Below are 24,952 nucleotides of genomic sequence, written 5' to 3' on the forward strand. Positions count from 1 at the left end.
AATATTAAAGTTCAGAAGAACAAGACGAGTCTCAAAAGTTAGGAATCTTGGGGGGCGCCTGGGTGGCTCAGTCATTAAAAGTCTGCCTTTGGCTCAGGGCGTGATCCTGGAGTTCTGGGATCGAGCCCCACGTCAGGCTCTTCCGCTGGGAGCCTGCTTCTTTCTCTCCCACTCCCCCTGCTTGTGTTCCCTCTCTCGCTGGCTGTCTCTCTCTGTCAAATGAATAAATAAAACCTTTAAAAAAAAAAAAAGTTAGGAATCTTGGAAAGCTCTGTATAGCTCCAGCGACAGTAGTCTTCTTCAATATGTCTTTGTATCTCATGTCAAGCCAGTGTTGCCACACATATCTCCAACCACGGGAAGTACCACTGTGGTCTTTGCAGCCCTTATGTCTACCTCTATATGTGTTCACCCCATATCATTAGAGACAGCAGTAGCCCAGGCTATGAGAACAAATTGCCTCTGCCAATAACAGCATGATATTTCTATGAATTTTCAGGATTAATGTCCGTCTTGGCAGAAATAAGACCAAAGAATGACTTGGGGCATCCCTTTTGTGATAATTTGAGATCTGGAGATTGGATGATTGACTATGTCAGTAACCGACTTATTTCACGATCAGGAACTATTGCTGAAGTAAGTAAGACTTTATTCTAGTTCACAAAACACGGAAACAATAAAAACTATATTACTATGGTATATATAAAATTAACTTAGTTTTCTAACCTGAAATATGTTCCTCCCTTCTTCATCGTCTTCCCATTCTAATAAATGGAAATCTGGTTGATAGATTACTAGATAGTAGAGCTGCATGTTTGGATTTACCTCTTAAAATGCACCTAGCCTGTAAACACACCAAATTAACTTTTAAAATTATTTTTATAACAGGTTGGTAAATGGTTGCAGGCTATGTTCTTCTACCTGAAGCAGATCCCACGTTATCTTATCCCATGTTACTTCGATGCTATATTAATTGGTGCATACACCACTCTTCTGGATACAGCATGGAAGCAGATGTCAAGGTATATCCAACAAAGCTTGAGTAAATAGACATGTTTGTGTAGAAACCATATACAGTCAGTTTATATACTCTTGAAAGACCAAAACTAAGGAATTGTCATAGATTCATAGAGTTGAAAAAGTTTGTAAGTGGATAGTAAATGTATTTGCATCCTTTGATCTGGAGCATACAAAAACAAACAGATGTTAAAATCTGTTCAGTAAAGCTAAAAACACACGTTCATGGGAAAATTTAATTGTTTCATATTTTTTGCTTCTATTTACTCCTTGACTTGTTATCATATAATTTTTAGAATATGCATACACAGTTCTTTTTCTAATTTTTCATTCATTAAGAGAAAAATTATTCTATTATTATGAATGAAATTTGCCTTCAGTGATGAATTTCCCTAAAATGAAATTACAGATCAAAATGTACCACTGAAGAGCCACCAAATTGATCTGAGAATAATTTCAGAAAGAGCAAAACTTCAGGGGCACCTGTGTGGCTCAGTCAGTTAAGCGTCTGCCTTTGGCTCAGGTCATGATCCCAGAGTCCCAGGATGGAGCCCCGCATCGAGCTCCCTGTTGAGCAGGGAGTCTGCTTCTCCCTCTGCCCCTCACCTGGCTCATGTTCTGTCTCTCAAATAAATAAATGAAATCTTAAAAAAAAAAAATTCAGCCCTTCCATTTGTTGCACAAGAGGCCTTGGACTTAAAACCAGCCATAATATTGGGTGAAATGAAAACAGTTCTGAAATCTAACCAAATTGAAAATGTTTTCAGCCAGTATTACCATTGTTACACATCTGGTAGAGAGACTAGTTGAAGGAAAGAAACCAGTTAAAATGATACTGGTAAAAATTTTTGAAACAATGGGTATGCAAAGTGAGTAAGTTCTAGAGATCTGCTGTGTAACATTGTGCCTGTAAATAACGGTATTATTGCAGGTACACTTAAAAATCTATTGAGAGAGTAGATTTCAAGTTAAGCGTTCTTACCACAATAAAACTTTTTAAGTAAATAAATAAATAATAAACATTTTTGTATTTCTACGAATAATATTTTAAACATGATCACTTTGTTACAGCTTTGTTCAGAATGGCTCTACCTTTGTGAAACACCTTTCACTGGGATCAGTGCAAATGTGTGGAGTAGGAAAGTGCCCTTCTCTGCCACTTCTTTCACCTTCACTTATGGATGTACCATACAGGCTAAATGAGATCACAAAAGAAAAAGAGCAATGTTGTGTATCTCTAGCTGCAGGTAAGAAATTACATACAGGTTAAAGAATGTGTCAGTCAATATTATTCAAGGAGGAAAAGTTCCTGGGAAATCACTATTTTTAAAAAAAGACTGATGATGTTATCCAAGATTTTATGTGACTGCTTGGTAAAATTTCATATTCACTTGTAGAACTAATATTTGTACTTACTATTTAATTAATACTGTGCAACAGGCATTTATTTTATGTGTGTTTTTCATTGTGACTGGTTAATCCTTTTCTTTCTTTTCTTTTATTATGTTGTGTTAGTCACAATACAGTACTTCATTAATCTTTGGTGTAGAGTTCCATGATTCATTATTTGCGTTTAACATCCAGTGTTCATTGCAATACATGCCCTCCTTAATACCCATCACCGGGCTAACCCATCCTCCCCACCTCCCTCCCCTCTGAAACCTTCAGTTTGTTTCCTGGAGTCCATAGTCTCTCATGGTTCGTCTCCCCCTCTGATTTCCCCCCCTTCATTTTTCCTTTCCATCTTCTGATGCCCTCCATGCTATTCCTTGTGAGTCAAGCAGAGAAAGACAATTATCATATGATTAATCCTTTTCTTCTGCATGTTTCTGTTTTTTTCCAACTCTTGACATTTTGTATTTTTTATCAGATTTGTTTTACTACCCTTTTATATTATGCTTTTTTTCCAATTTAAAAAATTAACTCAATCTTGTAAATTACCAAGAGATGATGGAAAGATCCTCTATAAGTCACAAAACACAAAACGAATGTTAAATAATTTTTTATTATGTGTCTAATTGCATTCAAATGCTTTCAACTATATTTTTTGGCATCCTTTCCTGCAAGTAGTATTAAAACCTGAATCAAGTAACAAATCTAAGAACAGGCTTTTATTTTCTTTTTAATGTACTTCAAGCTATTTATAGAAAGTGCTTAATATTTAAGGCCACTGAATTTAGAACTTTCCAAACTAAACTGAAAATTACCAAATTGCAGGATGAAAGTAATAGTATTTATGTGATTTCCTCTGTTTATCCTTAAATTTGCATCTACCCAGACCAAGAAAAAAGACTTAGTAAGACCTGACAACTAAAAAAGAATTTAACTTTCATTTAGAATGATTATATGCTTTAATTACATAATCGTGTTGTAGATTTTCATTCAACTATTTCATCTTCTCCTGGTACTTATATTTCCTCTGTGAATCTATGCAGATGCTCATGAAACTGAACTGGGTCATTGTGGAAAAAAAACTGATATGCAGAATTTGGTTTTAAAGCCTACTGCTTACACAAAATAGTGATCTCAACGTTCTTGATTAGTCACTGCTATCGTTAAGCACTCCCAAAATAAACATACTGATATACTGATATCATAAATGATATATTGATAGAAGTTGTGATCTCAATATACTTATAATCAGGTACAGTATAAAACAAAAATAGAAACTAAAAAGATAAATTGATAAATATAAATAGAAGTTTTGATATTTTCTTCCAGTATCCCAAGGGACTGTTCTGTACACTTCATACTAACAAAGTATAGATCTGTACTTATATTTGCAGACAGATTTTTGGGGGTTCATTTTAAAATGAATACCAAGGTCTTTGGTGATAGTAGCACAAAAAAAATTATAATTGTAAACTTGTATAATAAATGACAGTAGAAATCTCTCACAAAATATGTGATCTATAAGTCATATACTCTTAGAGGTCAAAAGTTAATGCAAACATTACTACATTTCAGTGCTAGAGATTTTATAGTTTTGACTTATTAACAAAGACAAATTGACTGTACTTTAGGACATACCAACTCAAAATCGCCCTTAAACCTATCTATACTCATATTTTATACAAGGTGTTAAATGGGTTAAAGTACCAGGAAGTCTGTATGGCATAGAGTACTATATATGTTAACTGCTGTCCTCACTGTCATCAAAGTTATAATCATCAACCATATGTAAACCATGTATCAATAATCAACCATGTGTAAATAATACACAAAGCATTTAGGGAAATTTTATACCATTATTTTGGAGACAATGTAGAAAAGAAGTGTCTAATGTCACCTTTAGTTCTGATACTTCTTAGAAAATAATTTCTACCCCAAAAAAGGTAAAGACCTAAGAAGCAGAAACTTAAATGGCCAAAAATTTCTTTTATCTTTGTCTAATTCTTTTGCTTCTCAATTTACCTTTTATAATTAGCCTTTTATTTCACTCATTCAGTAAATTTTTATATATTATATACCAGTTACAATTGTCAGTGATAGATATAGCTTGGTAAACAAGCCAGATAAGGTTTCTGTAACTGTCAATTTTGTACGACAGAGAAGACAGTTATTCATTCAACAAACCAGAAAACAAGCAAACAAGATAATGTCAGATAGTGTTAAATGCTTAGAAGATAGTTATGAGTGAATACTGAGTACATTTTATTTAAGTCCTTAGTTTTCCCTTCCTGAAATATGTGTTGTATTTTTGCTTTAGCATATTTCTTTTTTGAGTAGAATGCTAATTTCCTTTACTTTCCTACTGATTATTGTTTTTAGGACAAATAAGGTAACAATTTTTCTTGACATGTTTTATAAGAAACCAAACTCAGCCTAGAAGTAAAATTTTAGATTTTATCCATCAATCACCCTATTTTATCTCGTGCATAAAAGCTACAGTTACCTAGAACGTTCAAGTTATTTGGCACCCAAAATCCTTATTTTCTTTTGTAAAAACTGACCAACAAACTGTAACCCTTTTTTTTAATTTATTTGAGAGAAAGGGAGAAAGCCCACGTGCACAAGTATCTTTTTAAGATTTTATTTATTTATTTTTGAGAGAGAGAGAGAGAAAGCATGAGCAGAGGTAGAGAGCAAGGGAGAAACAGACGCCCCGCTGAGCAGGGAGCCTGATGTGGGGCCCAATCCCAGGACCCCAAGATTATGACCTGAGCCAAAGGCAAGCACTTAACTGACTGAACCAACCAGGCACCCGTATAACACTTTTAAGTTGTTTTGAATTCATGGGAAAGTTGGTATTAAAGTTAAACTCTAGACTGATAGATTAATAAACATGTTCAGTTATGTATCATTAAAATAATCATTTCATATTTAATTTGTTGCCTCTAATTGCAAGTAGAATCTTTTCAAATATATCATTAGTATTATATGGCACAGCTCTTTCTCTCTTAAGCTCTTCTACTCTCATATCTGGAGAGTGTACTTTAATGCTTTAGTAAACTTTCTCACTTCTCTTACTAAAAATACATATAACATTAATATTATATTAAGTGTTTATATGTTAAATATTAGATCTCTGATTTCAACCTTTAATTTATCAAAAGAAAGTTTATCTGTGTTTAAAGATTCACATTCTAATCAATTCAGATAAGCATCCCTCTCTAGCCCTGATTCTTAATCTCTTTGAGATGCCCTTAAGATTGTAAGGTAATTGAGATTCCCTTAAGAATGTAATAAGAATAGGGGCGCCTGGGTGGCTCAGTCGTTGGGCGTCTGCCTTCGGCTCAGGGCATGATCCCGGAGTCCTGGGATCGAGCCCCACGTCAGGCTCCTCTGCCGGGAGCCTGCTTCTTCCTCTCCCACTCCCCCTGCTTGGGTTCCCTCTCTCGCTGGCTGTCTCTATCTCTGTCAATGAATAAATAAAATCTTTAAAAAAAAAAAAAAAAAAAGAATGTAATAAGAATAAAAAGAAAAAAAAAGAATAAGAATATGGGGCCACTGGGCGCCTGGGTGACTCAGTTGGTTAAGTGTCTGCCTTCAGTTCAGGTCGTGATCCTGGGGTCCTGGGATCAAGCCCCGCCTCTGGCTCCCTGCTCAGCAGGGAGTCTGCTTCTCCCTCCCTCCTGCCCCTGCTCATGCTTTCTCTATCTCTCTCTCAAAAATAAATAAATAAAATCTTAAAAAGATTAAAAAAAAGAATCTGGAACCTCATCATAGAAATGTTGACGTAGGTATAGTCATACATTTTACAGATAATTTTAGAGGGTTTGCAGACTCCCTCATTCTTGTCCACCTGGCTTAGAGGGACTGGCCTATGGTAATGGAGTTCATAGGCTTGTGTGTGTTATTAAGATTAACATATTATTTTGTTGTGTTTTCTGTTAGGCTTACCTCATTTTTCTTCTGGTATTTTTCGCTGCTGGGGAAGGGATACTTTTATTGCACTGAGAGGTCTACTGCTGATTACTGGACGCTACTTAGAGGCCAGGTAGGAGATCTCTAAAAAGTTGCAGTGCAAGTTTATGTCTAAATGTTTTACACATGCTCTTCAAACTTTCCTTCTTACCGTCTATTTGTAACATTTGGGAGGTATGTTTTCCTTAAGTGTGTGTTTTTTTTTTTTTTACATGTTCATTTAATAGAATAGATCATAGAATTTCAAAGGAGTGAAGATCTTTGAAGTTAAGTTCTAGTCCTTCATGTTATGGGTCAGATTCTCTTTAGTGTTTGTTAATTGATCTCAGTAAAAATTAAAAATTTGTAACTATTTTACTAACATCACACACTGAAGAGTATAATTTCTATCCCTGAATTAAGTATAAGAACTCAGATGAACTTTTAGGTAAAATTTGTTTTCTATCATTTTTTTCCTTCTAATAATGAAGACTGAGTCCTGTAGAAAGAATTATAGGATGAGGTTTTCCTCTATGTGTTGTCAGGCCTTGTAACCTCCAGTTGTGTCTTTTAGTCTTAAAATAAGGTTTCCTTATGTCACAATAATATGAATGAAACTGTCAAAGATAGAAAAGAGAAGCTGTATAGCAGTGCCACTCAAATCAGCACAAATCAGTACTACAGATGTGCGGTATCACCATCACCTGAGAACTTGCTAGAAACGCAAATTCTTGGTCCTTATGCTAGACCTCTGAATGGGTATGGAGAGGGTAGAGTAGCAGATGGAAATCTGTGTTTTCACAAGGGCTCCAGGTGGTCTTCAGCAGCCCAAGGCTAACGTTTGACAGCATTGCTCTACAAGTTAAAACTTCCAGCAGAAAAAGCATTTATGTGATACTTTGTTTTGATGTCATTTGAAAAAACTGAAGTTTGCCTCTTCAAATGACAAAAGTTCTGGTTTTGGTCTTTTTAAAATTGAAAATTTATTTTTTAAATTGAAGATTTCTAAGTGGGGATCTGAAATGTATTACATTCTTCCCTGCTAACCTAATATGATAAGACCTTTTATTATTCACTTACGAGCCCATTGTGGGGCTGTAGAAATTTGGGAGGCTGTTTGCTTCTTCCTTAAATGCTCCTAAGTGACTATGATTAAGAAGTAGGAAATGGAACATCAGGATTCAGTGCAGTGTAGTGGTTAAGAACTTGGGTTTGGGCCCGACTTCCAGGTTCTAATCCTGGTTCCAAACTACTAACAGTACATTATTTATCCTCTTTGTCCTCTGTAAAATGGTAATAGTACTTACCTTACAGGGTTTTTCTAAGGATTTCTTTTTAAGATTTTATTTTTTGGGGCTGCCTGGGTGGCTCAGTCCATTAAGCGTCTGACTTCGTCTCAGGTCATGATCTCAGGGTCCTTCGATCAAGCCCTGTGTTGGGCTTCATGCTCAGTGGGGAGTTTTCTTGTCCCTCTGCCCCTCCCCGTGTTCATGCTCACTCACACGTGTGTGTATGTGCTCTCACTCTCTCAAATAAATAAATAAAATCTTAAAAAAAAAAAAAAGATTTTATTTTTTTAAGTAATCTCTTCACCCAACGTGGGGCTCAAACCTACAACTCTGAGATCAAGAGTGGCATGCTCCACCAACTGAGTCATCCAGGCATCCCTAGTGAGGATTAAATGAACTAATACAGTTATAGTGTCTAGAACAGTGTCTGTCACATACTAAGCATTACATAAATGTCAGTTTTTTAAATCATTATTATTATTTTCATTGTTATCTGGGCTCCCAATTATCATTTGTATATATTACCAACAATTTCTCCTTCTTAATTTTACATATGACTATCAGGGGTCAGAGAAATATGGCCTATCACCTGTTTTGTATGACCTGGGAGCAAAGAATGGTTTTTGCATTTTAAAGAGTCATTTAAAAAAGACGAATAATATATATGGCCAACAAAGCCTAAAATATTTACTATCTGGGCCTTTGCAGAAAAAGTTTACCCACCCTGATTTAGATGATTCTGAGAGGATAATGTATTTGTTAAGGTAGTGCTAGCTGCTATAAATTATAAATTCTTACATGTTAATGGTTTTTCACAAATGAATTTATTTCAAAATGGGTGTTCATGAGGCAGCTTTCCACATAGTGATTCAGGGATATAGGCTCCTTCATCTTGAGAATCGACCATCTATCTCCTAAGGCCTCTGAGTACTGCTCTCCAGTCAGCTTGCAGAGAGGGAAAGAGTGTGGGGAAAATACACCTGTTCCATGCACTTAACATACATTCCATTCACCTTCTTGCCTTAGAATCTAGTAATCTGGCCACAGCCAGCGAAAAAGTGGGTTGAGGCATGTAGGAAAGCCATTTTGGACAGAGGTCTTTTTATTCAACTTTCAAGTTTATGACATTCTTCTGGATGGTTACAATTGCTTATTCTGACCTTTTGTTAATTGGAAGTGTCACTATCCATACTAAATTTGTACTGCAGAATACAAGAAAGGCTTTTATTGCACTATTATTTAAGAGATAGGCATTAAACTGAGACACAAAATTAATTAAATTTCTAAATGGTTTACCCGAAAAGCACTGAGGCCTAGACATTTTAAATGACTTTTCCTAGGTCATACAGATGGCAATGCTAGGTTTTAAACCCCAGTCTTCTTATTTCTTAGTTTCATGCCCCTTTTAGAAATGCCATTCCATCTTACAAAGTTGTCATTTGGTATATGATAGTATAATAATACTTTAAAGATTAAGTATTCTCTACCAGTTTTTGAAAATAAATCATGATTTTCAAGGTCAGCTTTTACCCATTTACTTTCTTATGTACTTGCTTTGGTGTTTAAAATAATAAAATTCATGTCGTATTTACTTAGATTTTGAAATACCACAGATTTCAAAAGTAGAATCTAGAGCTATAAGGGACTCTAAAAGCCACCCAGTCCAATACCTAAATCCACAGATAAAAAAACTATCCCAGAGAGGGTCGGCCACACAGATTGTAGAGAATAAGCCAGGGCTAGGATCAAGGTTTCGAGCTTTTAATTCAGTGCTTAATCGCTCATATTATGACCACTTTCTACATGAAAATTCAAAGAAACAGGGACAAGAGAGAAAATGCTTCTGGAATAATAGTCACAAAAAGGGACTTAAATCTTTTAAGTGATTGTTTTCATGTCAAATGATCCACTTAATTCTGTTGTTTTAGGAATATTATTTTAGCATTTGCTGGTACCCTGAGACACGGTCTCATTCCTAATCTCCTGGGTGAAGGAACTTATGCCAGATACAATTGCCGGGATGCTGTGTGGTGGTGGCTACAGTGTATTCAGGATTACTGTAAAATGGTTCCAAATGGCCTAGACATTCTCAAGTGCCCAGTTTCCAGAATGTATCCTACAGATGATTCTGTTCCTTTGTCTGCCGGCACACTGGTAAAAATTCTCTTCCAACAATTTTTTTTCGTGAAAAATAACTTTTAGCTTCTAATATAAAAATGTATGTAATGAAGAATCCAAATCTGAAAAATTCTTCAAGTATTGGTGTATGTTTAGCACCTGCTAGTTCTATGAGCAATTGCAGAGATAAGACTTGCTTCTTGCTTAAAGAACTTGCAACATGATAGAAGAGATGATGTGTACATAATATGGCCATTGTAAAAGGAGGTGTATGGGAAATGCTGTGCATAAAAGGAAGGGAGATAATCTAGTAGGTGGTTCTCAAGGACGACTTCATAAAGTAGTTAAAACTTCACCTAAACTGAACCTTAAAGGTGAGTAGGATTTCAGCAGAGATGAGGGAAGTTGTGGGAAGGCCTTGGAGATGAAAGGAAATATAAAGTGCAGGGTGGATTGAAGCACAGTTTAGGACATACTGCTTAGTCTAGTTTGGCTTTTTGTGGAGGGTACCTGCAGGATAGTAAGAGTAGGTGGGAAAGGGTGAACCAGGTTGTGGAGAGCCTGATCTAGGGAGTCCAGAGTTTATCTTAACAGCGCAGAATAAATAAACTTTTTGAGTGGTTTTCTTCCCAGTCAATAATGTACAATGACACTGTATTTTGCCACTTCTGATCTACCTTTGTATTATAGTTTGTTTGGTATGTGACTGTGGAGGACTTCTAAACCACCTTAGAGTTAGCAGAGATCTGTGTCCCCATGATGTTTTCATCATGAAATATTCAAAGAACATTTTTCAAAAAAAGTTTTTACCTAAAGTATCACTTTAGTATGTAGTTTATTCCCATTACTATATATGTGGATGAGTAAGAACAGCAATGCCAATTTAAAGTTTAGCTCTCTCTATAAGATAGGTACATTTATTAGCTGCACAATTCACTCTAATAGAAATTATACAAATTCACAAGAATCATTTTCATGTGTCAGCAAAATTACAAACTATTTCATGTCACAGACATGAATAGTTGAAACTACAATATGTTAAATATTCACATGCCAGAGGCTGACTGTATGATTCGGTATATAGGAGATCCTTCTTTCCCCAGTCCCACCCCTGATCCCCATTTCTTCCCCAAAGGACAATATATGTTTCACAAAATCTCAGTTGTGGTATTTGAGAGAAGGTAAGAAAAATGTAATTTCTAACAGAAATAATATCCATTATGTCTCGAACAGGATCAACCATTGTTTGAAGTAATACAGGAAGTAATGCAAAGACACATGCAGGGCATACAATTCCGAGAAAGGAATGCTGGTCCACAGATAGATCGAAACATGAAGGATGAAGGTACATAACTTTACATAGTAAAGATTTACTGATGAGGTGGAATTAAACCCTGTAATTGTTCATGTATTTGACAAATATTTTATTTGTGTGTAAAACTTTAGAATATGTACAGTGAGAAAGATTAACACCGTTCCTGATCTCACTGGTTTAGTTTGAGTTTCTAGAGGAAAGATAAAATTTTATATATTTTGTCAGCCAATTTGAAAGGTAAGTTTGGTGGTTACATTTATAATTTTAATAACAAATAAGTGCTTACTATGTGCTAGGCATTATGCTAACTACTTTACCTATGTTATTGCCATTTGCACTCCCAAGAACATTGCAGATGAGTTGTATTGTTCCCATTTGTACTGATGAGATGACTACAGAGTAGCTTGCCTAGAGTCACAGAGCTGAGTGGCATAGCTAGGATGTCATCTACAATCTGTCTCTATAACTTGGGCTCTTATAAAATTCTTTTTGTAAAAAGTTTCATCTAGGGGCGCCTGGGTGGCTCAGTCATTAAGCGTCTGCCTTCGGCGCAGGGCGTGATCCCAGGGTCCTGGGATTGAGCCCTGCATCAGGCTCCCTGCTCTGCTGGGAGCCTGTTTCTTCCTCTCCCACTCCCCCTGCTTGTGTTCCCTCTCTCGTTGGCTGTCTCTCTCTCTGTCAAATAAATAAATAAAATCTTAAAAAAAAAAAAAAGTTTCATCTACAGAGTTAAAATAGATATACTTTTTTAACCTCTTAGAAGTTCATCATATACCTATTTTTATAGCATACTATCATCACCAGCCAGTGCGAGGCTAATGATAATTTATTACTCTTTAGACTTCACATACAGGAAGTAATGCAAAGACATATGCATGGCATACAGTACATACACATTTCTGTGTATTTATGTTCTGTAAAACATATACTGCTCTATGTGCATGTAGATTTTTTTAACTTCTTAATGTTGAAAGAATTGGAGACTGATAGAAAGTAGTAAAAATGGGGCACCTGGGTGGCTCAGTCAGTTAAGTGCCTGACTCTTGATCTCAGCTCAGGTCTTGATCTCAGGGTTGTGAGTTTGGGCTCCAGGCTGGGTGTGGAGCCTACTTAAAAAAAAAAAAAAATTGCAAAAATGATAAATAAGAGTATCCTGAAGCTTTCATCCAGCTTCCCCAGTGAGGATATCTTACCTTACTGTATCTATATCTTACTGTAGTACAATATCAAAATCAAGAAACTGACATTAGTTTAATACTGTTGACTATAGACCATATTCAGTTTTAACTATCTTTACATTAACTCATTTGTGTGTGAGCATGTGTGTGTGTGGTTCTGTGTAATTTTGCCGCATGTATACTTCATGTAAACACTACCATAATCAAGATACTGAACTGTTCCATCACCACATAGGTCTTCCTTGTGCTACGCCTTTAGAGTCACACCAACAATCCCTGGTCTCCAGCAACTACTACTCTCTTCTGCATCTCTATAGTTTTATCATTTTAAGAATATATATATAAATGGAATCATATAGTATGTAATCTTTTGAGATTGATTCTTTCACTAAGCATAATTCCCTTTGAGATCCATCCAAGCTGTTGCATTTATCAATAGTTTATTCCCTTGTATTGCTCAGTGGTATTCTCTTTCATGGATGTAACATTCATCTGTTGAAGGATGTTTTGGTTTTTTCCATTTTTTGGTTAATATAAGTAAAGCTAATGTAAACATTTATATACAGGTGTTTGTGTGAACATAAATTTTTATTTCTCTGGGACAAATGTCCAACAATGTGATTGGGTCATATGGTAAGTATGAATTTTGTTTTATAAGAAACTGCCGAACTATTTTCCAGAGCGGTTGTACCATTTTACATTCCCACCAGCAAACTGGAGAGATCCATTTTCTCCACATCTGCAGCAGCATTTGAAGTTAATCATTTTTTAAAAGCTGTTCTGGTGGTTGGGCATACCACTACACATTGTGGTTTTAATTTGCATTTCCCTAATGACTAATGATATTAAACATCTCTTCGTGTGCTTATTCGTCATCTGATCTCTTTTTGATGAAATGTCTTTGTCTTCTGCCCATTTTCTAATTGGATTATTGGGTTTTTTTTTTTACTATTGAAGTTTTTTGTATTTTACCATAAAATATTTTAACCATTTTAAGTATGCATGGGCTTTAAGTACATTGCTATGTAACCATCATTGCTGTCCATCTCCAGAATTTTTCATCATCCCACACTGAAATTCTGTACCCAGTAAACAATAACTCCCATTCTCTCCTCCCCAGCCCCTAGTAACCACTATTCTATTTTCTACCTCTATACATTTATTCTACGTACCTCATATACATGAATCATACAGTATTTGTCCTTTGTGTTTGGCTTATTTCACTTAGTATTACTGTATCAGAGCTATATATATATTATACTCTTATGCTCTTTGATTAAATACTACCAAATTTCTTTCCATAATGATTACACCAGTCTATATTCCCACTAAAAGCCAAATTAACTGTATCTGTGATGTCCTTCACCATAGTTTATTTCAGAAATCCTACCCCACCCTCATGTCACAAAGATAATGTCTCACATTTACTTTTATTAACTTTGTAGGCTTGCCTTTTACAAATAAAAAAGAAACAATTCATCCATTTTAATCCATTCATCTTGTCCTTATGGTTCTTGTTCTTAAGACCTATATCTATATTAACTTATTATCTCTGTTAGTGTCTTTATTAAATTCCCAACTGATCCCTAACAAAGCAAGTAATTTAGCATGTGCTCCATCCCTATTTTAATGAATTGTCTTGACTCTACTTTTTCTCTTTTCTTTGGTTATTGCTTATTTTAGGCAGCAATAAACTTTCATGTGTACTTTAATCACCTTTTCTTTCCATATCTCTTACAACATCCTCCAATATTTATTTCAGTTAATTCAATGAATTAATCTCATTTGTTACTTATGAAACCTCTCAGAACAGTGCCCAGTAAAAAAAGCATGTGATCTCTAAGTTGCTATGGTTGTTTTTATTGTTGTGATGTGAGCACTATCTGCAAGAGTGTTTTTAATGTTGGAATTTATGTGTCAGACCTTCTGAGGCCTTGTATGACTGGAAATTTTTCTATTATGTTCTCACATTTAAATGACATACTGCACATAAAATTCTAGTTCAAGGTCTTTTCCTTCAATATTTTAAAAAATATTATTCCATTGCCTTCTTGCTTCCAGTATTTCTTTTTTTTCTTTTTCTTTTTTTAAAGATTCTTTTTTTTTTTTTTAAGATTTTATTTATTTATTTGACAGAGATAGAGACAGCCAGCGAGAGAGGGAACACAAGCAGGGGGAGTGGGAGAGGAAGAAGCAGGCTCCTAGCGGAAGAGCCTGATGTGGGGCTCAGTCCCTTAACGCCAGGATCACGCCCTGAGCTGAAGGCAGATGCTTAACCGCTGTGCCACCCAGGCGCCCCTGCTTCCAGTATTTCTATTGAAGTTCTGTTGACCTACATCTTGTTCCGTTAGTGGTGATCTACTCTTTCTTGAAGCTTTTAGAGCCATCTCTTTGTCTTCATTCAGGATTTTATTCTAACTTATCTATTTCATTTGGCATTCTATGAGCCCTTTCAGTGGTCTGTGAGACCATTACAGTCTATGAGACCTTAATTCTGGAATATTTATCATTTTATTTCTTCAGATATTTCCTCTCCTCTTTCTGCCTTCTGGGAGTACTATTATCTGGATATCTTCTTGTTTATTTCTGCCCACACAGCTTTGAGCTCTTTTCTTGTCTTTTATCTATTGTTTTCTTATCCATTCCTGCTGCCTCTGGAAGATTTTCCATCTGATCTTCCATCTCACTAATTCATTCTTCAGCTATATCCATCTTCTATTTAGTCCCTTCATTGTTTTATTTCAGCTACTAAAAATTTTAGACCTAACGTCTCCACTTGGTCATTTTTAATGACTTTTTGTTCCTGTTTCGTATTAATAATGTCTTCAAGAATATTATTATGTCTTGAGGATATTTACTTTGCTTATTTTATATTATTGGTCCCTCTGTTACAATAATTCTGCTTCATGTGGAATATGTTGTTCAGCTTCTTTTTTATAGTATGCAGACTCTTCTGGTATCTAATGTTTTCTTTTTCTCAATAAGCTCATGTTCCCTTGATTTTCAGTAACTCCATACAGCGCTGAAAAGAGGCAATCTCCTTAGCTTATAATACAACAACCTTAAAAGCCTAGGTAGAATGAGAACCCAAGAGTGACTGGTCAAATTCCACTTGTTTTCATCAGTTTCTCCCCAAAATTATGTGAATTCTTCAAATCAATACCTCACATTTACTTCTATAGTTTCTCCAGGGTTGATTTTGGGGAGAGAACCAGTAGCCTGGGATACTTTGCCATTTCATCAGGAACTACAATAGTAGAATTTCTTCATACTATTTTTGTGCATTTGAAGCAACCTATCCTTTTATAGTTATTTTAACCTATGTACCTTTTTGTGTGTGTTTCTTTTGCTTTCCACTAAATCTCTGAGAGGAAAACCACTAAACATTGATTATCCAATTATTCTCATATATTTAATATCAGATAAATTAAAAACCTCCTTGCCTTTCTGTATGACTTTGCAACCGTTTTGCCGGAGACTAGTCCTTCTATCCCTAGCTCACAGCCCAGGAAATAGGGAGAGGAGGTAAAAGTAGTTTGCCTAAGGACATCCATACATAGTCCATTAATAAACATGACAGAAGCATTCAGTCTTACCAGTACTCAAACAAATTAGTATTAAAGTGGGTCACCATTTTTCCCTACTAAATGATCATAAGAGACAGCATAGAATAAATGAAAGCACCAATGCCAGAAGCAGACTTGCAATCTTAAAATTCCCCTCTACTCATTTTCTAGCTGTGTTCCGTGTTGGATAAGTTTTAGCTTCTCTTTGCCTCTTTCTTCTACATTTGTAAAAGGAAGATAATAACAGCACCTACCTCCTAAGGTTGATATGAGGGTTCAATGAAATATGTATGTTAAAGCACTTAGAACAGTGCATGGCACATAGTGCTGTAAGTCTACTATTTATTTAGCAAAAACCAATGTATTCGTTTGTTGGGACTGCCATAACAAAGTACTACACACTTGGTGGCTTAAATGACAGAAATATATTGTCAGGTCTGGAGAGTAGGATTCCAAAATGAAAGTGTTGGCAGGGTTGACTCGACCTTAGGGCTGTGAGAGAAAAGTCTCTTCCAGGCCTCTCCCCTAGGCTTGTACATGGCCGTGTTCATGTTTACATGGTGTTCTCCCTATATCGTCACATCACATTGTCTGTGCGCAGATTTCCTCATCTTATAAGGATGCCAGTTGAATTGGATTAGAGCCCAGGCTAATGACCTTATTTTAGTGTGATTAACTTTTTAAATTACTATCTCCAAATAAGGTCACATTCTGATGTACTGGGGTTAGGACTTCAGCATATGAATTTGGGTGTTTACACAATTCATTCTATAACAAACAGTAACAGAGTTTTGAGAGGTATTCAGATACTACTGATGGTATTGTAAATTGACTCATTTTTCTTGGAAAGCAACTTGGAGAGAGAGAGAGAGAGATCCAAATATGTTTTATGAGATATAAAATATTTGTGTTTTCATTCATGAATTTATTCCACTCCTGCGATTCTAGTCCATGAAATAATCTAAAACACACACAAAAGTCATATTACATGATATTGATCATAGCATTGCTGACAATCACATAAAAGAATGAAATAATCCTTAACATCTAACAGGAAATGTTTACATTGACTTGAATGAAAAATTCTATAATTCCTACAAATCATAATTTTTATAATTTGTATAATATTAGTATAATGTCAGTATTAAGGACTATAAAATATTAAGGACTTATGGGTGTTGAATTTAACACATGAAAAATAGTTGGATATGAAATATTTATGAAAATATTACTATTATGTGAAAAGACTAGAAAGGAATACATAATGTAGTAGTTTTGTTAGGATTGTGGACTCTTTTTTTTTTTAAACACTATTGTTTTTAATGTAAAATGATAATCTTTTTCAGTGATCTATTTCAGATATTTCAGATAACTCACTAACTCGTTGGCAAATTTTGATGTAGACTGGAGAACTTAAATTCTAGGATGCCTGGGTGGCTCAGTTAGTTAAGCATCTGCCTTCAGCTCAGGTCATGATCCTGGGGTCCTGGGATTGAGCCCTGCATCGGGCTTCCTGCTCAGCAGTTAGCCTGCTTCTCCCTGTCTTTCTTGCTCGTACTCTCTCTCTCTCAAATAAATAAATAAAATCTTAAAAAAAGAACTTAGGAGCGCCTGCGTGGCACAGCGGTTAAGCGTCTGCCTTCAGCTCAGGGCGTGATCCCGGCATTATGGGATCGAGCCCCACATCAGGCTCCTCTGCTATGAGCCTGCTTCTTCCTCTCCCACTCCCCCTGCTTGTGTTCCCTCTCTCGCTGGCTGTCTCTATCTCTGTCAAATAAATAAATAAAATCTTTAAAAAAAAAAAAAAAAGAACTTAAATTCCTTCTTACATGTTCTAAATTATATTTTAAATAATTGACCTCATTTAGTTAATTTAGTGTTTGTAGTGGTAACATTCAAATTGTATACGTGATTGAACTGGTTAGAATCACTGATACTTTTTTTATCCTTCACTTAGAAAACTAAATAGAAATAGATTTTATATTTAAAAGAACATTTTTTGTGATATCTCTGAATAATTATAGTTTTTAGATTTAATTGTGAAACATTTCAGTAAGAGAAAATACTAATATAAATTACACCTTTAAGCCTAGAAGTAAAATTAGACAGGTATTAACATTTAGTGATATTTTCTTCAGATCTTTCTTGTTTTGTAAAGAAATAAGCCATTACAGATGTATTTAAAGCTCATCTCTCTCTCTCTCTTCCCTCCCTCTCTAGAATTAATGATTATGCTATAATCAGGGTTTTTTTCCATATATGTTTTTGTATTTTATGAGTTTGTGTTCGAGTATGTGTAAATTACATATGATTTGTATTATGTAGTATATATTCAGTATATTATATAGTATGTAGTTAGTATATACTATAATATATACTTATAACTTATTGTTTTAAATTTTATCAAGTATTACCATATTAGACATAGTCATATAGACATACACAGTTGTATAGATTAGTATTATCTATATTTTAAACTTTTAAGGAAAGGTATCTTATTATGCATATCCTCTTGCAGCTTGTTTGCTCCATCACTTTGTTTTGGGGTTTTATCCATTATGATGCCTTGTAAATCCAGTTCATTAATTTTAAATGGTATAGCGAGTTTTCCACTGTATGAATAAACCACAGTGTTTATTCACTCCTCTGCTCAGCAGTTATTTATTTTCTTGCTAGTACAAACAGTGTCGTGTTGACTGTCCTTGTACATATCTTCACATGCACGTAGGTAAGGATTTCTCTAAAGTATCTAGAAATGAACATTACTATGTGGTAGAATATGCACATCTTCAACTTCTAAGGTATTACCACATTGCTCTCCAGAGTAGTTGTCCTAGTTTATTATCTCCCTTTCCGGTTTGATAAATGTTTTCTTTTGCTTTTTTAGGTTTTAATATAACCGCAGGGGTTGACGAAGAAACAGGATTTGTTTATGGAGGAAATCGCTTAAATTGTGGCACATGGATGGATAAAATGGGAGAAAGTGACAGAGCTAGAAACAGAGGAATCCCAGCCACTCCGAGGTAGTGTTTCTCTGTATGGTGCTTATATAATAATACCCTTTGTAAAACCACATACTTGTGGAGTCTTTTATTCCATTGACCATGAAGTCTTCATATGAAATCAGTCAAAATCTGGGGTACCTGGGTGGTTCAGTCGGTTAAGCGTCCAGCTCTTGGTTTCGGCTCAGGTTATGATCTCATGGGTCATGAGATCGAGCCCTGCACGGGGCCCCTATCCTGGGCCCTGTGCTCTGTGACGAGTCTGCTTGAAATTCTGTCTCTCCCCCACCACCAACCGTCTCACACACGAGTGTGTGCTCTCTCTCTCTCTCTCTCAAATAATCTTTTTAAAAAAATCAGTCAGTCAGTCAAAATCTCCCTTCCTCCCTCCTACTTCCTCTTCCGCTCAGTCCTTCCTCTCCCACAATATACACATATACAACTCTCTTGTTACAAGTCATCAAGTAAAGCTGCCTGTTCTTTTCTGGAAGTTCTCATGGGATGATTCTCTACAAGCATCTCAAAGTAAAGTTTTATGATTCATTATCCCTGTTGTTAAGATCTTTCTTAACCTGAATGCTTTCACTGTAAACATTTCATTGTGCCCATCTTTTATAAATATAGAAAATACCCAATTGTTCTTTATGAAATACTTTTAATTTCTGAACCTTTGTTCCCCTCCATTTTTTTTGTCTTTTATCCCATCATATCGTTTTATGGTTTCAAATGCTTAATACTGGGTCTTAAGTCTACAGTGCCTGGGTGGCTCAGTTAGTTAAGCATTTGACTCTTGATATCAGCTCAGGTCTTAATCTCAGGATCATGAGTTCAAGCTCTGTGTTGGGCTCCATGCTGGGTATAGAGCCTACTTAAAAAAAATAAAAAATAAATTAACCTTTAAGTAATGCTTAAATGACTCCAAGTCACAGAATAAAATTTATTTTAACTTTAGAGATGGGTCTGCTGTGGAAATTGTGGGTCTGAGTAAATCTGCTGTCCGTTGGTTGCTGGAATTATCCAAAAAAAGAATTTTCCCTTATCATGAAGTCACAGTAAAAAAACATGGTAAGCTGTTCATTTTATTTAAAAAGAAACTTTGAATATACTGTCTATACTCTTAATCTACGTAATCATCATTTGACTCGATGAACTAATATTAGAAAACCCTGAAGATTAAGAAGAAAGGAAAAACATTAATCGTACTAGTATAAAATTGTAACAAACCTGGTTGCTAACCATATTTTTGCAGCAACTTTAAACTTTGAACTGAGATATGAAAAATATCATAGTTATTACCTTATTGTGCTTTTCTTTGTCCTTAATGTGACTGTGAGCAAGTTGCATTTTTATAAACACTCAACGAAATCTTTACATCTCTTTTTCTAGAACTGTGCTATCCAATAGAAATATAATTTGAGCCACATACATGATTTTAAATTTTCTAGTACTCACATTAAAAAAAGTAGAAAGAAATAGGTGAGATTAATTATAATAATATATTTTCTTAACTCTATATATGCTAAATGTTATTTCAACATGTAATCAGCATGAAATTATTCATGAGCTGCTTTACATTCTTCTGTGGGAGGAGTATTTTCTTTGAAATCCAGTATATATTTTGCACTTCTGGCACTTCTCAATTCAGACTAGCCTCATTTCAAGTGCTCAATACACGTAACTTGATCAAACAATTAAGAGTGATCATTTGCTGGAGTCTAATCCGTTCTGGTAACACAATGAAAGATAATTTTTAATTTCAGGCTAGTGTCCTTCAGAAGACCCCAACACTTTCAAGAAGTGGATAGTTTATTACCTAAGTATTAATCTTCGACTGTAACTAAATATATGGATTTCTTTGAATGCTTAAAACTGCCAAGTCTTTTATCATGTTTCAGGAAAGGTTGTGACAGTCTCATATGATGAGTGGAACAGAAAAATACAAGACAACTTCGAAAAGCTATTTCATGTGTCAGAAGACCCTTCAGATTCTAATGAAAAGCATCCTAATCTGGTTCACAAACGTGGCATATACAAAGATAGTTATGGAGCTTCAAGCCCTTGGTGTGACTATCAGCTCAGGCCTAATTTTAACATAGCAATGGTTGTAGTAAGTGAATTGTTACTTTCAAATTTCAAAAATGTTGTGATGGATTGTATTTAGTTCTTTATTCCCACTTGTTTTCAAATTCATTTACTTGCCAAAAAGTATATTATTTACTAGTTAGTTTGATATAGTCTTTCTAAATTAATAAAGCATTATGCATACCACCCTTAACCTACAACATTTGGTATCAAAAACCAGAAAATAATAGGTGACAACTAATGAAGTGCTTCCCAACGTTTTTCATATGATAGCGCACACAGAAAATGATATTTGTACAGCACACTGGGCTAAATGGATTAGGTTGGTTGTGCCAGATCCAACTGCTTCAGTTAGCCCCGAGCCTGCCCCACTGCCTTGAAAGCTGAAGGCATTGGTATTTCGGCACACATGTGCTATAACCTCAGCGTACTAGTTAGAAAGATCTAGACTGGTGAACTAGTGTGAGTAGCTTCAACTCATTGTTTCCTTTGTTGTATTGCTGTAATGCATTCTATCTAGCCAAGAATGCTAGACTCCCTTTATTTTATCTCTGCTTAGTCTAAAAATAAACTATAAGCACAGTAAAATAGAGAAGGTATGTGCCTGCTTAGCTGTTTCTACCTTGTCAAAAAGAGTACTAAACATGGCACTATAAATTGTAGTAGAATAAAAATCCAAAGGTACATAAAGTTAGCTTCTGTTCAGTATGCATTTGATTTCATTTAACCATTAAAATTAATGCAGATTCTTAGCCACCAGTGCTTTCTCTCCTTCTCCATATCACAATTTACTCATGCTGTTAGAGTGCAAGTCATTCATTCTGTATTTCACTATGACCCCAAAGCAAAAAATGATTACCAGATACACTTAAAGGAAGCTATTATAAATCTTCTGAAAAATAAATTAGATGGGTTTAAGTGTGCTCTCCCTTCATTGTAGCTGTGGCAACTTCCTTTTGGAGCTCGTATGCTTTCTTAAAATGACACAAGGAAATAATCGCCTCCAGCAGCTTTCCTAACTTCTAAGGCCAAGAACAGTGCTTCCAAGTCAGCCCCATAGCATTAGATCTGGTTAGGCATCAGCACTCAGAACAAATTCTGACCCATACTGTATTTTTAAACAGTTTTCATTTCCAAGTTTATAAACAGTTTATGTTCCACTGTGGGTGAAAACTAATTCTTTCGTGATCTTCAAAAGTTTGACTATTCGTTTTTGACATTCATTAGGCCCCTGAGCTCTTTACTGCAGAAAAAGCATGGAAAGCTCTGGAGATTGCAGAAAAAAAATTACTTGGTCCCCTTGGCATGAAAACTTTGGATCCAGAGTAAGTTAGAGTATAAGTATTAAGAATATTGTTCATATGGTATTTAATCTATAATTATATTTAATCTTGGCATGAAAACTTTTGACCCAGAGTAAGTTGGAGTTTAAGTATTAAGAATGTTGTTGATAGGGGCGCCTGGGTGGCACAGCGGTTAAGCGTCTGCCTTCGGCTCAGGGCGTGATCCCGGTGTTATGGGATCGAGCCCCACATCAGGCTCTTCCGCTATGAGCCTGCTTCTTTCTCTCCCACTCCCCCTGCTTGTGTTCCCTCTCTCGCTGGCTGTCTCTCTGTCGAATAAATAAATAAAATCTTAAAAAAAAAAAAAAAAAGAATGTTGTTGATATTATATTGCATCAGCCATAATTTTTTGCTTGTCAGTAAACTCTCTAAAACTGCTAATATTAGAATGTTCAAACTGAGTTTTTAAAAATACCAGCTGTATCTTCATTAAATATCAGCGTTCATAATGCTTGTCCTATATTTAATAATCAATAAGAGTTTTAGGTTATAAAACGAACGTGTTATGAATATTTCCTAATGCCTATTTTTTTCTGATTGTAAAAGTAAATACATAATTATTATGGACATTGGAAGTATAGACGTATTGTCTCCTCAGAGACAGTCTTTATTTTCCAAGTTGTTAACTCCTAGTAGTTCCCTCCATATTTCTAAATACTATGTGTGTGCAGCTGTTTCTTGGGTTTTTTTAATATTAGAGATTATTTGGTTACTTCTTGTGATGACAGATGAAGATGTAACTCTCTCCTCACCTTACCATGAACCGTTTCCATCCTTTCTATATAATTACCCCGCTGTTTTTATTTTATGATTATGTGTTTATGGCATTTTATGTTTCTTTTCTTTTCTAACTTTTGTTTTTTCTTGAATTTCTAACGACCTTCCTGTTTGTCTTCTGCTGTTTTCCTTTAAAGCTTGACACCCAACATTAATTTGCTTTCTATATCAATATATGACAGAGCCCCTTTTCTGTATAGTATCCTCAGCTTTGTAGAATTTTCCTAATTTACTATGTACTCATTTCAGTCTTGAGATGCAGACTTTTTGTGTGTATACTTATCTCCATTCTGAGGTGTTCTCCACATTTTCAGGGGTGTTAGAAACCTCTGGTCAAAACTAAAACCCACAGTCAAGGCTTACTCATGTGGCAAGTTCTGTCTCTCACTAAAAGAAAAAAAAGAAAAGTAATAATTTAATTAAACTGAGTATAGATAACTGTCTTGTATTATCCGTCGCAATAAGCTTGTAATACTTTGTTTAGTTTATAAGTGTGTATAAATTTTCTATATCTATTTGGTTGCTATTTGTAATGTGATAAATACCAATTTTAATTAATTTTAAAATAACTTCATGGAGAAGTTTAAAAAACAACCTTTCTAATATATAATTAAGAAAATTTTATCTTTAATGGTTACTAATTCAAATTATTTTGTGTATATCTTAGTCATCATCAGTGCATTAGAAGCTTAGTGAAATAGTTGACTTTAACCAATATTTAGTGTCAGACTAACTCCTTGAAGGCAATATACCTGAATACTTTTTTTTTTTTTTTTTTTTTTTTAGCCAGCAACTATTTGTTAATCATTCCCTAACACACTGTTAAAGTATTCTGGAGGTGCCTGGCTGGCTCAGTCAGTAGAGCATGTGACTCTTGATCTCAGGGTCATGAGTTCAAGCCCCACATTGGGCATAGAGCATACTTACTGATTAGCTAATTAATTTTTAAGATGGGTTGTAAAAAAAAAAAGTATTCTGAACCCAGTATATGCTAATTTAAGGTTAGGTAGATGATGAGCTTATTCTATAGATTTGAAGGACAAAATAATTTTATGATTTCTCTTACTTTTGCTATTGAAAAATCTAATGCTTTATATAATATCTGATCTTTTTCTAACCTAAATTTCAATCATTTTGCAGTGATATGGTTTACTGTGGAATTTATGACAATGCCTTAGACAATGACAACTACAATCTTGCTAAAGGTTTCAATTATCACCAAGGACCTGTAAGAATTTCATTTCTCTTTTCAGAGTTTTCAGTTGAAGTTATTTTTCAAATAACTTTATAGGTATTCACAGCTTTTTCTTCCCTTTACTTTTAAATCATCTTTTTTTAGGAGTGGCTGTGGCCCGTTGGGTATTTTCTTCGTGCGAAATTATATTTTTCCAAATTGATGGGTCCAGAGGCTAATGCCAAGACTGTGTTTTTGGTTAAAAACATTCTTTCCCGACACTACGTTCATCTTGAGAGGTAAGTCGTCAGGGAGCATGTAATTTCCATAACTAGTGTTTAGTCAGTTTATTAGCTATCGTGTAAATAACAGCTCCTTAAAATTCATTTCAGTATACTCTAGGTATCCCAATGAAATTTGAAAGCTTTATTCCTATTTAACATGACGAGTTCAATGATATAATTTTCACCTTCCTTTAATTATTTTAGGTTGTTATTTATTTTATTTTATTTTATTTATTTTTTTTTTAAAGATTTTATTTTAATTTGAAGACTCGATATTGCATGATTTATACATGTGGAATAGTCTGTTTTTTAAATACAGTGGATATTTTGGGGTATGGCTAAAACAGAATAAATATAAAAACTAAAAGTACTCAGCCCAGGCCTTTTGTGTTAACTGATTTAAAAATATATGTGGTTACCAGAGGGGAGGTGGGGGTAAGGATGGGTGAAATAGATGAAAA

At 35.0% G+C, this 24,952-nt stretch overlaps 1 protein-coding gene across 4 annotated transcripts in view; it reads left to right on the forward strand.

The window, feature by feature from the left end:
• Nucleotides 1–24,952, forward strand: part of AGL (amylo-alpha-1,6-glucosidase and 4-alpha-glucanotransferase) — a 78,618-nt gene that overhangs the window by 44,258 nt on the left and 9,408 nt on the right. For all 4 annotated transcript variants that reach the window (XM_045801703.2, XM_045801704.2, XM_045801702.2 and 1 more), the window contains 12 exons: nt 500–636; nt 889–1,022; nt 2,089–2,264; nt 6,355–6,457; nt 9,581–9,806; nt 11,004–11,115; nt 18,717–18,852; nt 19,784–19,896; nt 20,727–20,938; nt 22,141–22,238; nt 24,174–24,261; nt 24,373–24,506. In XM_045801703.2, the coding sequence (XP_045657659.2) occupies nt 500–636; nt 889–1,022; nt 2,089–2,264; nt 6,355–6,457; nt 9,581–9,806; nt 11,004–11,115; nt 18,717–18,852; nt 19,784–19,896; nt 20,727–20,938; nt 22,141–22,238; nt 24,174–24,261; nt 24,373–24,506 (1,669 nt within the window). The remainder of the gene's footprint in view (nt 1–499; nt 637–888; nt 1,023–2,088; nt 2,265–6,354; nt 6,458–9,580; nt 9,807–11,003; nt 11,116–18,716; nt 18,853–19,783; nt 19,897–20,726; nt 20,939–22,140; nt 22,239–24,173; nt 24,262–24,372; nt 24,507–24,952) is intronic.

The sequence above is a fragment of the Ursus americanus genome, chromosome 12 (genome assembly GCF_024610735.1).
Source record: "Ursus americanus isolate L20-20 chromosome 12, mUrsAme1.1.p, whole genome shotgun sequence".
NCBI lineage: Eukaryota > Metazoa > Chordata > Mammalia > Carnivora > Ursidae > Ursus > Ursus americanus.